Genomic DNA, 13,052 nt, shown 5'->3' on the forward strand with positions numbered 1-13,052 from the left:
AGTTAGGTGTTCAGGAAGAGCACACTGCGAATAGCCGCCCAGAAAGTGCAGAAGAACCATTTTTAAACTGGAGTGTATTAAGAGTGACATTCAAATTTCAGGCGGGGTGGAGGGGGGAGGAATGCAAACCAAGCCTAAAATTATTTCAGCATTGTGGGCAGACAGTCCCAAGGTGGTTAATTTCCCAGCAGGCCTTGCAGCCACCGTTTTAGAAAGTGAAGGTTGAACAAGTAAAGGGAAGAGAAAGCTTTCAGCACCTGTCCCCCTCTGTGACTGAATTTGCTGGTGTGTGGGTAGAAGAGGAAGGCCTACGTGGGAAAGCCTCTGTAGGCAAGAAAAGCATTAGCCGCCCCTGCAGCAGCAGCAGAGGGAGGAAGTGGTGGTTTCCCGTGTAGAAATTGGGGCGTAGCCGGACAGAAGATGAAACAAGCCAAGGAAGAAGGAACAAACAAACAGCCCAAGGCAGGTTGGAAGAGGAGAGCAGAACGGCGGCAAAGCAACGGGAAAGAAAGATGGAGACGTGGCACTGCCAGCAGGTGTGGGAGTGACCTTGACCAAGAACGCAAAAGGCGGTGGAAAAGGTGAGGAGAACAAGAGAGGGAACGGAGTGTTTGAAGCAAGAAAGAAGGTCAATTCTCAAGTTACAAATCTCCTACATGTGAATTGCTTCCATGTAGAAAGCGGTAGCATGGCTGGGAAAGACACCAGCCCTGAAGAATCACTTCCAGCTCTGGTAGAGACAGACCAAGGGTCTGACCCAGCTTTAGGTGTGAAATTCATGTGTGTGACTGTGACATTGACAGACACATGTATTTCCATTAGGGTGGCCAAGAACCTGGAGAAAAATTGTTCTTCCCACTTTAATAGAGACTTAGTGTTATGTTGCTTAGTGGGTGATGTTATTTACCTCCTTGCCATGAAAAGCTTCAGTGGTCTATTTCCACACATTAAGCCTCTGTTAAATGGGAAAAACATTTCCCCCCCTAGGTTCTCAACAACCCTGATTTCCACACACCCAACCGTCATGTCACAACCTACAGAAAAGGTTCTATCTTGTTTACTACAGCGCCTGTGTTGGTGATGTTAAGCAGAAGAGACTTTTACAGTTGCTAATTTTTGCATTAAACAATCCTGTCACCTCAAAGTGAATGCCTCTGAGCAGATGCAAAGTTCTTCTGATGGGGAGGGCCTGGGGGAGGCGCCACTGGCCCGCTGTGGGAAATTCCAGGCCTCCTTCCTGCATTGCAAGCTTTCATTTAAAAAGCAAAAGTGACCCCCCCTTTCAATGATCAAGCCAATGACTGCAAGTGAATTGGGCTAACTGTAGGGAGCAGTTTATAAAATTATGCATGGGACAGAGAGAAAACTTTTCTTCCCAGTCCCACAAGACTAGAATTTCAGTGAAGTTGATCAGCATTGGACAATAAGAAAAGGAATTCTCTTCAAGTAAGGTTGGATCCTATCAGCTTTTCCACTGGAGAAAAAGGGAGGATTGGCGCCATTTTTGAGCACCCAAAAGGCTATACTGGTAAACCTTGAGATCCATATGCACAAAAGCTAGATAGAAGGGAGCTGTAGTGATAGGGTTGTCAGTACTGGGTTGGGAAATTCCTGGAGATTTGGGGGTGTGTGGAGCCTGTGGGGTTAAAGAGTTGAGGGACCTCAATGGGGTATAAAGCCATAGAGTCCACCCTCCGAAGCAGCCATTTTTTTGTAATTCTGGAAGATCTCCAGGCCCCATTTGGAAGTTGGCAACTGTATGAAGTGAAGAGGGGAATTGAGTATCCAGGGAAAACATTAGTAGGGTCCAGCCACAAGTGATTAAACTGTGGGATTCATTGAGAGCCAGTTTGGTGTAGTGGTTAAGAGCACGGGACTCTAATCTGGAGAGCCGGGTTTGATTCCCCACTCCTCCGCTTGAAGCCAGCTGGGTGACCTTGGGTCAGTCACAGCTCCTAGCTCTCTCAGCCCCACCCACCTCACAGGGTGTTTTGTTGTGGGGATAATAATGGCATACTTTGTAAACCGCTCTGAGTGGGTGTTAAGCCACCCTGAAGGGTGGTATATAAATCGGATGTTGTTGTTGTTGTTGCCAGTGGAGGTAATGATGGCCAGAAGCAAAGATGGCTTTAAAAGGAGGTTAGACAGATTCATGGAGGTAAGAGTACAAAGGAAGCCCTTCCCCACCCCTTCCCCAAGCCCCAAGGGAGGGTCAAAGTGCCAGTCAAGGATGATGCTGGGCACTGCGCTACCTGCTTCTTCCTGGTGGCATCCTCATTTGCCCCACTTTGTTCCCAGCTACTTTGGCAACATGAACTTTGGCAACCACCAGCCCACTGGGATTCTTCCCGATGGCCATAGCGTTCTCCCCATTCATTCCAGGAACTTTGTGGAGTACCTTTCTCCTCTGATGGGAAACAACTGAGGCAAAGATTTGTGGTTGGAGGCAGATTGGGGGGCCTCCAGTGCCCCCCCAAGTGTGCTGAGGCACCACCTCTTTGTCCTCCATCCCTCCCAATCTCTATTTACACAGAGGCAGACAGTCTGTTGCAGTTTCCCGCTATTTCTTTTCCCGGTAAATGTGGGGATGGCCACTCAGCACAGAGTCCTGGACAGGACAGGAAAGCTCAGAAGGGACCCATTCCTTCCAAGTGCATCCAGTATTCCCATAGGGGCCCAATTGCCCCTCCACCATTATGCAGAGAAGCTAGGCAGGTCTTTATTTATTTACTTCGTTTGTGCCCTGCTTTTCTCCCCAGTGGGTCCCAAAGCAGCTTGCGTCATTCTCCTTGCCTTCATTTTATCCTCACAACAACCCTTGTTGGTTGTGTGACTGGCTCAAGTCCCCCCAGCAAGCTTCCGTGGCATACCGGGCGTTTGGACCTGGCTCTCTCAGATCCTAGTCAGACACTATACTACACTGGCTCTCTGTATGTGTGGCAATTTACCGCTTTTGGCCCCATACGACTTCAGGTTTTCTTCTGAATTCTGGATGCTTAACTCCTGGTTCAGATTTCAATATGGTGTTTCAAGGGTTCTCTTCTGAATTTTCTACCTAGCAGCAAAAGTCGCCCATACAAAAAAAAAGGCCTGTGTTTGCAACAACTCACAGGCTGGCAGGGGACTGATAGCCCAAGGCTGTCAGCGCTGGATTGCAAAATTCCTGGAGATTTTAGGGATGGAGCCTTGGGAGTGTGGGGTTTGGGGAGGGGAGGGACGTCAGCTGAGCAAAATGACAGAGTCCACCCTCCGAAGGAGCCATTTTCTCCAAGGGAACTGATCTTTGTGGCCTGGAGATTGGTTGTTGTTGTTGTTATTTATATCCCGCCCTCCCCACAAGCGGGTTGTAATTCCAGAAGATCTCCAGCCACCACCTGGAGGTTGGCAAGCCCACTGTCTGATGCCAACCCTGCAAAGGTGGAAGACCTCTGAGCATGTGCAGATGCATGTCATTTTAAAAAAATTATAATTGGAGAAAATTATGGTGAAAATACTAACATACACACGTGCCTCATTTATTTCTATTTTGGCAACTGGCCTGAAGGATTCGATTCTGGTTGGCTAGTAATGCTGAAGAGAACTCAAAAGTCCCTCTGTGAGGGAGAAGAGGCGGCACTGGGTGTGCGATGGCAATGCAGACATAAAAGAACTGCCCTTTGGCAACGCCCTTGCCTGGGGCTGAGCCCCCTAGCCACTGCTGACCTTGCTAGTGCTGTGGTTTTGCCTGGAATCTGAAGAAAACTGACCATGAACTTTCTGTCTGTTCGCTTCTTTAAACAGCCACCAGGGTGTGTGGGCAGGGATGGAAGAAGGGAGCAAAAGTAAGAGAGGCGAACAGGGGGACCAGAACTCCTGCCTCTAGCTGCCAGCTGCTGTCCCGTGCAGAGAAGGAGAAAATGGAGGGGTCCCTCCCACTGGTGCAGCAGCAATACGTAAGGTTGCCAATCCCCAGGTAGGACCTGGGAGTTCTCCTGGAATTATAACTTATCTTCAGATGACACAGAGATCTGTACCCCTGGAGTAAAAGGCTGCTTTGGAGGGTGGACTCTATGGCATTTTACCCCACGGAGGTCCCTCCCCTCTCTAAAGTGTGTCCTCCCCGCAAATTTCCCAGCCCAGAGTTGGCAACCCAGCCTAGGGCCCACATATCTAAAGGGTTGGCTCTTCTCACTTCAATTGGTCTGCATGGCTCATTTGCTAGAATGTGTTCCTTTTCAACAGTGGGACCCATTTTATGGAACAGGCTCCCTGAGGAGATGAGGGGGGTGTCATCCGGAGACATTTTCAGGAGGCAGCGTGCAGTAGTTTTATTTCCAAGGACTTTTTTAATGGCTGTGGTTATTTGGAGGCATGGCTAATATGGGTTTATTGTGTACTGCATTGTTTTAATTCTGGCATTGTAAGCTACTTTGACTACAAGGAAAATGTGAGGGCATAGATACTTTAATAAACAAAAATGTCTGCATAACAGGCAGAAGCTGAAAAGGCGGAGCTATGCTATGCTACTGTATGCCTCCTGCTTCTTCTCTTTCACTTTGTCTCTAAACCATGACACCTCTCTCAGAACTTAGGATACAGAAATATTACAAGTTAGAAAGAAGTTGGAAACTTTAATCTCATTCGTGAGCCGAACTCTTCAGTTTTATTCTGGCTTCCTGTTTTCTCTCCATTGGTCCTGACGCTGGATAGACTGCACGTCAAGGCTGCAAGGTCTGAGCATATTTACTAGGAAGTAGGAATGATAAATCAGCAGAGATTTCCTTCAAAAGTTTACCCTTTACAACAACAACACCCACTCTCCCCAGCTGCCCCTAAACCTGCTGGAACACCTTCTGTGAAACATCTTCTGTGGAGCCACCTCTCTATCTTCTTTCAATTTTTTTCTCGCCCCCTTTTTCACATAAAACCTTTGTTTTAATGCCCTAGTCCTCAACTGAAATGACAGTTCCAAATTTGTTTTTGTTTTTAAAAAAGCTGTACCTGCTTATGCATATAAGAAAACTTGACATGCAGAAATCAGGCAGGAAAAGCTTCCCTTGTCTGTGCATGGACTTCCCTTGTGTCCATGCACAGCAACAGGGACAGAAATTAAAGATCGCAAACCCTGTCTAAATGAAATGTGGTGATGTCTAGTGGTGAGAGCGCTGGGCTAAGGGCAGGAACCTGGATTCAAATCCCCACTTAGTCTCAAAGCTTACCAGGTGATCTTTAGCCACTCACACTCTCTCATCTCAAACTGTGAGGCCTGTGTACATGTTAGATTTTTCCTTCAGTCCGCTCAGTCCACACGCTTTTGTGAGTATCTCACTAGGAACTCAGTTCCCAGGTACACAGAGGCTTTACACCCCTCTTTTCTCCTCACTGGGAACCCCAAGGGCTTACACTGTTCTTCTTTCCTCTATTTTATCTTCACAACAACCCTGTGAGGTAGTTTAAGCTGAGAACTTGCCCAAAGTCACCCAGGAGTTTTTCATGGAATTTAAACTTGAGTCGCCTAGATCCTAGTCCAACACCCTAGCCACTACACTGGACTGGACAGACCAGGCCATCTTTTTCCTGGTCAGTTGGCAACTTTACTTTTATTCCTTGGTATCATAAAATCCTCACAAAAAGAACTTTTTTTGCTTAAGTTATTTTGCAAAACACCATCTATCTTGACAGAAGCACACAATTGGCTTCAATGTGATAATTTTCACCAAGTGTATCAGCCCAATTCCTGCTCACTCCACCCCTTCTATTTCCTCTAGGAAGTCAGGAGGAGTTCTGTCTGCCAGGAAGTCATTTCTTGTTTTCATATTTTAGGATTAGGGGGGAAACCTCGCTTCTCTACTCATTTCACCCAAGTCTCCTGTGAGCAAAGAAAATGGAACATGAAATGGAAGCGATGGAAGAAGGAGAGACGCTCTTGGGTGGCCCGCCTGAGATAGAAGCCACAGAAGAACAGGTAAGGGCATTCCCTGTAAACCTCAAGCTTTCAAAACGAAGGGCATAAGAGCCCCTGCTAAATGTCGAGTACATTTTCCTCCTTCCCTTCCTCCCAACAAGCTCAGGGCACCCCATGCATTGTCCTTCATTTTATCCTCTCAGAGATCTTGTGAGGTAGGTTAGGCTGAGAGACAGAGATTGGCCCAAGGTGACCCAGAGGGCTTCATGGCTGAACGGGGATTTGAACTGGCATTCTAACCACAGCATCTGGCAAACCAGATGTTGTGTGAAAAACATGGGCAGCCTTTTGATCTGTCAGATTGTTCTTCTGCCCTTCCCCCACGCAGCTCTGAATGACACATGCACTTCTCCTTTCCTCATTTTATTCTCACAACAACCTCATGGGGTAACTTCGGTTGAAAGAAGTCCCAAAGTCACCATAGAAAGGGACACATTTGAACTCGGGTCTCCCAGACATTAGCCCAACACTGTAAAAGCACTGTTGGCAAGCAAAAAGGCTCCAGAATCGGGAAGCTTCGCTTGCTGAATTTCTGCCTGCCTTTCTGCTGTTGCTCACCTGGAGATGTTGCATTTCCCTTTTCAAAGTTATGAAATTGTGGAAGAGACTGGAGGTTCTTCTTACCAGAGTCCTTTGCCTGCCCTCCCTCCACCACCTGTCATGGGGCAGAATTGAGCTCCTGGTTGTGACAGTAGGCCTTGTACACAGGGCCGTATTAACCCATGGCCGGGCCCCCGAGGCTTTTAGGTATTTCAAGCCCCCTCCAGCACTTGAATTTTTCACCCCACTACAGCTGACAGCCTGACCCTGGTACGGTAGGTACTAGACTGCAGTACATACCCTTATATCCATTTTGAAGAATTCTACTCACAATTTTTAAAATATTTTTATTGTGTGAGTAGAACTCTTCAGGAAAGCACATTTTGAAGGCTTAATTGTTCAATACTGTAATATTTTGAAGAGAATAAAATCTGTATTTATTAAAAACATGTAATTTATGGATAATTGTTTTAATATAAGAGACAATGTGTTTCACTTCAACAGGGAAGCAGTTAATTATGTTATTAATAGGGGTTATATATGAGAATCAAAGAATTGTAATTTATGTGGAGGTGTGCCTCAGCAAAAAAAAATTGACGGGCCCATAGTCCTTGCAGGGCTCCTAGGCTTCGGCCTAGTCAGCCGTATGAATAATAGGGCCCCGCTTGTACATTTCGAGACCTGTAACATCTCCAGCTTGTTGTGTTGCAACTTGCCACCATTTTCTGGGGCATGCTCCAGTGACTTCAATAGGAGGTAGTTCTGTAGACTTTAGCCAATGACAAATCTCATGTCCGGGCAACGAGAAGGGTCTCCTGCTGATTTCTGAAGTGGCTGTTAAAGCGCAGGATTTATTTTTCCCAGCTTGCAGCCTGGCAGCCCTGCCTAAGGAAGCGGCAACAATCCTAAGGAGACCAGGGTTGTTTCCACACGGCTTACCTTTTGCCAGAACTCAGCGTCTTCATGCATGAAATCGCACCAGGAAGATGCTGTTATCGCGTGAGAACACGCTGTTATCATGCGAGAACACGCTGTGTTCCGGCAAATGGTAAGCTGTGTGGAAACGGCCCTCTTATTATTTCCAGCACAACTCAGTCTTCCAAAGAATTCCTTCCCCAAACAAACGTCTCATTCCAATCCTGGGGTCTGCTTTTTCCTCCCTCCCTTTCTCTCCCCCCACTTCACTTCAAGGCTTCCTCGCAAGAATGTGTGAACATCCTGCAGAATCCGGATGCTGTCCCACGTCCCAGGCAGAGATCATGGCGGCGGCACGATCCTGCACGGCCCTGGAAGTCTCTGCCCGCCACTCCTACAGGAGAGCTAGAGGCAGATCCGCCAGGTAATACGGCAGGCTCAGTCTAGCCACTCTCTAAAGCAGGGGCAGCATTCCCTGGCATGTGTGCTGAGTGGCACACCAGGCTGTTTTGCTTGGCACCCAGGGCCAGAGCTCCATGCAAGCTGCCAAGGAACTGGCAGCACTGGAGGATGTAGGAGGCATGGCTAATGCCCATCCGATCCCAGATCTGCACAGCCACCATCTAAGACCAAGGAAAATCCCTGAAATGTTGGCAGAACTACTGGGGCTTGGCGTGCTCTTAGCATCTCTGGCCAAGTACAGTCCCTGCCCCTTTCATTTGCCAGCACACTGACATCTTCATAGGAAGACATTGCATTTGTTTGATACTGGGGCCAAAAAGATTGCTTACCCCTAGAATCCGATGCCAAGACTGCCAGCTTCACTTGCAGCACAAACTGCTTATCGCCATGCTTCATCTATAGACATCAGTGATGGAGCATGCTGATCCCTAGGTCATAAGAATCCCCTCCTGTTGATTTCTGCAACCCAAAGTGCTGTTAAAGACACAGGGGCAGAGTAGATGGGGTTTTCTGGTCAGTTGGCAAGCCTTCCCTGGAATCAGAATTCTGCAGAATTTTGAGAACATTGCAAGTTTTTTTAAAAAAGGAAAGGAAGCTCTTAAGAGTCCTCAGAGGAGCAATATTTTGCTCCTTGGAAATCTGTCAGCCTAGAGTTGCCAACAGACATGGAGGTAAATGCCGTGTCTCTTTAACAAGTTGCTTTTATTTATCTCCATGCCATGAAAAGCTGCAGCTGCCCATTTCCACACTTTATTATAGGGACAGGACATTTTTTTTTCTCTAGGCCCGTCTGCAGCTGTACATCAGCGATGCCGTCGGGTGGGTGGAAAGGGAAATTAGTATTCGGCATGCTCCTTTCGGCCTTGGTTTAGTTGTTCCTGGATGCAAAGAGCAACCTCCATCTTCTTCTTCTTCCAGTTTTCTCCTCCATGACCTCTCTCCAGGCCGAGGAGTTCTTTGATATGGTGGCTAAAGTCCAAGCCCGGAGGCTCAACGACCAGCGTGCTGATTTTGCAGGGCTTGAAGGCGCAAGTGGAGAGAATATGGTGATCTCGGAGGACCAGCTGTATGACACTATCTTGGCTCATCAGGTGAGTCGCTGTGTCTCCAAAGACGGTTCCAAGTGATGCAAAAAGGCTGGGCCTGCCTTCCCTTTAGGGGGCTGCCTCAGACAGACGCAGCGACAATAGTTTGGCTGCAGTGGCAAGGCCAGGCTTTCTTTATCTGGTCCTGCTTTGCAGACCTGTCAGCTGAAAGTTCAAAACTGGAAAATGAAGGCCCATTCCTATTATCCCAGAATCTTTGCTCCTGTCCCCGGTAGAGGACTTAGACAAGTTCAGGGAAGAAGGGTTCATAATGGCTATTAGTCAAATGGAACCTCCATGTTGAGAGGCAGTATATCTCTGCTGGGGGTGGGGAATGACAGGGGCAGCCTTTGTGTCCTTGCTTGTGGACATTGTGGGGGCATCTGGTTGGCTACTGTGGGAAACAGGATGCTCGCCTTGATGCAGCATGGCTCATCTTACATTCTTAATATAATGTAACTCATATTGTTAAATTCTGCTGCAAAGAAACCAAAAATAATTAAAATCTCTTGTAATGTTTTTCCCTACAGGGGCAAATAACATTTCCAGGTCTCCTGGGGAAAAGGACATAGCAGGCAGGGCAGGGGGGGCTATGGCTATAAACTAAAAAAGATGGAAGATTCGATCCTGGATCTCTAACGTGTGGTCTGATCTTTCCCTTATTCCAAATTACCTTTCCCCTACAGCTGAAGATTGTGTTTGTTTGTTTGTTTATAGTCCACCTTTCTCACTGAGACTCAAGGTGGATTGCACAGTGTGAGATTAGTATAGTCAATATCATGGATACTTCCATAAAAGATGCCATAGGGTAAATAAACACAAGTTTACAAGGATATAGTATTAGCAAGAATTCAATAGAGAGTTGAAGAAATGCTGAAACAGAACATAAGCAATTCTAGGGCTGGCATTAGACAACATGAAGCCCAGGTAGCTCATAGAAGCACATATTTAAAACAGCAGATAGTATGTAAGGCAACATAGTGGTGAAATCTATGGTCCCTAACTCAGGATCCCCTTGATCCTGTTTCATTTGGCCCTTACTCAGAGCCAAGCTACAAGTGATGCCTTACACAGGTTGGACACTTGTCAGCTTCCCTCAAGTTTTGATGGGAAATGTAGGCATCCTGGTCTTGCAGCTGTAATGGAGAGCCAAGCTGTAAAACCAGGATGCCTACATTTCCCATCAAAACTTGAGGGAAACTGACAAGTGTCCAACCTGTGTCAGGCGTCACTTGTAGCTTGGCTCTCAGCTGCATCTGTTCCCTAGCACAAGTCACTCCCTCCTCTCTCCCCACAGAGCCAGCGTCTCGAAGACCAGCGCACCGAGCCGCCCATCCCAGTGGGAGTTCAGGGGCTGCTGGATTTGCTTCTCAGAGCCCAAGGGACCCGGATGGAAGACCAGCGTTCAGTTCTTCCCCCTGGCCTTGCAGTGAGCAGACACTTGCCTTCCCCAGCCGGAGTATGAATCCACCCAAGGCCTTCCTTGAACAGTTGTGATTCTCAGGATTGAAGACATGACACTGAAAGATGTACAGCTGTGTCAGACCTATAAAGGCAGCAGGGTCTCTGGAATCCAGCTGAGTAACTTTAAACAAAAAAACCTTGAAGATGCCTGTAGATAGCCACACTGCAGTGCGTGTTATTTGCGATCAAGTCACTTCCGACTTATGGTGACCCCTATGAATGAATGACCCCCCCCCCCAATCCTATCATTAACAGCTTTGCTTATTAACACTTGTGAACATGTGTAAAATTAAGGCAGGCTCTCTGCAAATGCAGCATTGTGGATTGCCCTGGACAGGATTTCCACCTCTCTTGTTGGCAGAATGCCTCCCACAGAGGTGCGATTCCTGCCTTAGCACTAGCTCCAAGTCACATAGCAAGTGGGCTAGCTTTTGAGTTTCACAGCACTCTTCTTGAAGCTGAGTGTTAGTCAAAAAGAGAAGTGATTGAGGCAGAAGAGGAAAATGCCCTAGTAAAGCCCTGGCGTTTCAAGAAACTGTTGGCAGACTAGCTGAGCTTGTTTCTACCACAAAGTATCTTGAGTTGCATGAAAGCAGTACTAGAAATTAGTTTGGTGTTGTGGACATAGGCTAATTTGGATTTTTCTTTTTTACAAAGACTCTCTTTAGCTAAATTTGCTTGTAAAAAGCAGTTTTACATACTTCTAATTGGAGGGTTTTTTTAAAAAAAAAAGCAAGATGACTCAATTTCGGTATCGTTTTATTTAGAAGCTCGATCATGCGTCCACACTCTGCAGTACCAAGTGGGTTGTGTTCTTCTTAATTAAGTAGAATCAGAATTTATTACTGTAGATCTACAAATGGAACTCTTTCCCCCAAGAACCTTCTCTGCAATCTCCGTTCGCACTGCCAGTGCATATATCATTGATTGATACAATATCCGTGGACAGATCCAAGGTAGTGTAGGTGAGAGAGCAGTAGAACACGAGTAAAACTGTTTGATGTAGCTTCATGCTGAAATCGAGAACTTTATTCCATTCCAACATGATTTGTGTCCAACTATGCTACAGCCTCCCCCCGCCCCCCCTGCATTAAATCACTAAAGCGTCTTTCTAGCCATGTTGTTCAAAACTATCTCCAAACAGTAGCAGTTGATCACAGATACAAAAGTTGTTCTTGGTGCTTGAGCACGCGTTGCTGTATTCAGAATATAAATTAATTTTGGTTTGTTGTGGGGCCTCTGTGGGAAAAAAAAGATTTTTAAAAAACCACACATGGTCACATCAGGAGAAGGAACTTTGCTTCTTCTGAAACAAGTCATGGCGATGTCGCAGGTACGTAATGCAATATGAAAACAGAAAAGGCGTAGATTGTATCATGGTACTCACTGCCCACGAAAGGCAAGACAACTGTACAACATGCAAAGACTGTTCGAAGGAGGAGGAAAGTCAGCATAACTGAGCACTTGGAAAAAACAGCAAGATAATGGGGAAAACAAGGGAATGCAATGGTTTGTGAACAACATCATCTGGATTCTAAAGAAAAACCGAGAGAACAAATGTTGTCAATTCTGGAGAAAATGACTCGCATGGAAAATAAACAGGAACTAAATTACTGACATTGAAAATTATAATTTTAACTTGGCCTGTTACCTTACACTTTATCAGCGAGCCTTAAAAATTTCTGCATACGCTCTTCAAAAGACTCAGATTTTAAAACAATAAATTTTTCACATATTGAAATGTCAGGTTTCAGTGTTGAAACTCTGGCTGACGTTCAGATTTGTGCAATGTTTTGTTTCAACCAAGATGTGCAAAGCAGACGCTCTGAGCTGGTTATTGCAAAATCAGGGGGCTGATAAGTCTTATGTGAGCTCGGAGGCTACCAATGCCCAGTTAAGGATAGCACAGGGGGAGATACAGTCACTACCTCACAGCAGTGAGATTCGGAAAGCTAAAACAAGTTCTCAGTTTCCATCTCCCAACAGCCTTTCTTTCTATCTGGACAAACAATTGTCCTCAGCTTTGGAGGGAGGGGATCTGGCTGAGATCAGATTGTGGAAGGAGTGATGTCACTTGAGGATTAGACCCAGTTTATGAAATCAGAGTTGCCCTCATCCACCTACAGTGGAAAGTGTTTTTCCGTTGAAAGCCTGTCATCTGTTTGATCCGGCAATACAGATGGATTGATTTTATAGGATCATAGAATTGGAAGGGGCCTTCCAGACCATCTTGTCCAGCCCCCTGCCCAATGCAGGAACAGCATTGACTCATTTGACTGAAACTGAATTTCAGGAAATGAGCAGGGCACCTGTTTTCAAACCATATTCCTGAAAAGTATGGTGTTTCTCTTAAATTTATGAGGGCAGACCCAAATTCCCTGAGATTGTCCATTACTCTCAGTCACCCACTGCCACAGGCAAGATAGAGTGAAGTATTGGGGGACTGTTTTTGGAGGACGCTCTCCAGGTTAAGTCAGACATATATTTATTTAGACAAGTTCTAGCACTGTGATGGGGTCTCACAGGCCTACCCCATGCTTTGATTGGTCTGCACCAGTCTTCTGGAACACGCAGGGGGAGGCCACAGCAAGGGGGGGTTGAAACCCAGTGCAGCTGAGGAGAAGCCCCTGAGCTGGAAAATG

At 46.4% G+C, this 13,052-nt stretch overlaps 1 protein-coding gene across 1 annotated transcript; it reads left to right on the forward strand.

Annotated features, from left to right (window-relative positions):
• The first annotated feature begins 468 nt into the window (after positions 1-468).
• GPSM3 (G protein signaling modulator 3) lies at positions 469-11,518 on the forward strand. Its single transcript, XM_054978996.1, has 5 exons — positions 469-581; positions 5,803-5,944; positions 7,676-7,823; positions 8,780-8,952; positions 10,244-11,518. Exons 2-5 carry the CDS (start codon positions 5,864-5,866, stop codon positions 10,409-10,411), a joined length of 570 nt encoding a protein of 189 aa, XP_054834971.1. The 5' UTR covers positions 469-581; positions 5,803-5,863; the 3' UTR covers positions 10,412-11,518.
• Positions 11,519-13,052: the final 1,534 nt, after the last annotated feature.

Source organism: Eublepharis macularius, chromosome 4 (assembly GCF_028583425.1).
Source record: "Eublepharis macularius isolate TG4126 chromosome 4, MPM_Emac_v1.0, whole genome shotgun sequence".
NCBI lineage: Eukaryota > Metazoa > Chordata > Lepidosauria > Squamata > Eublepharidae > Eublepharis > Eublepharis macularius.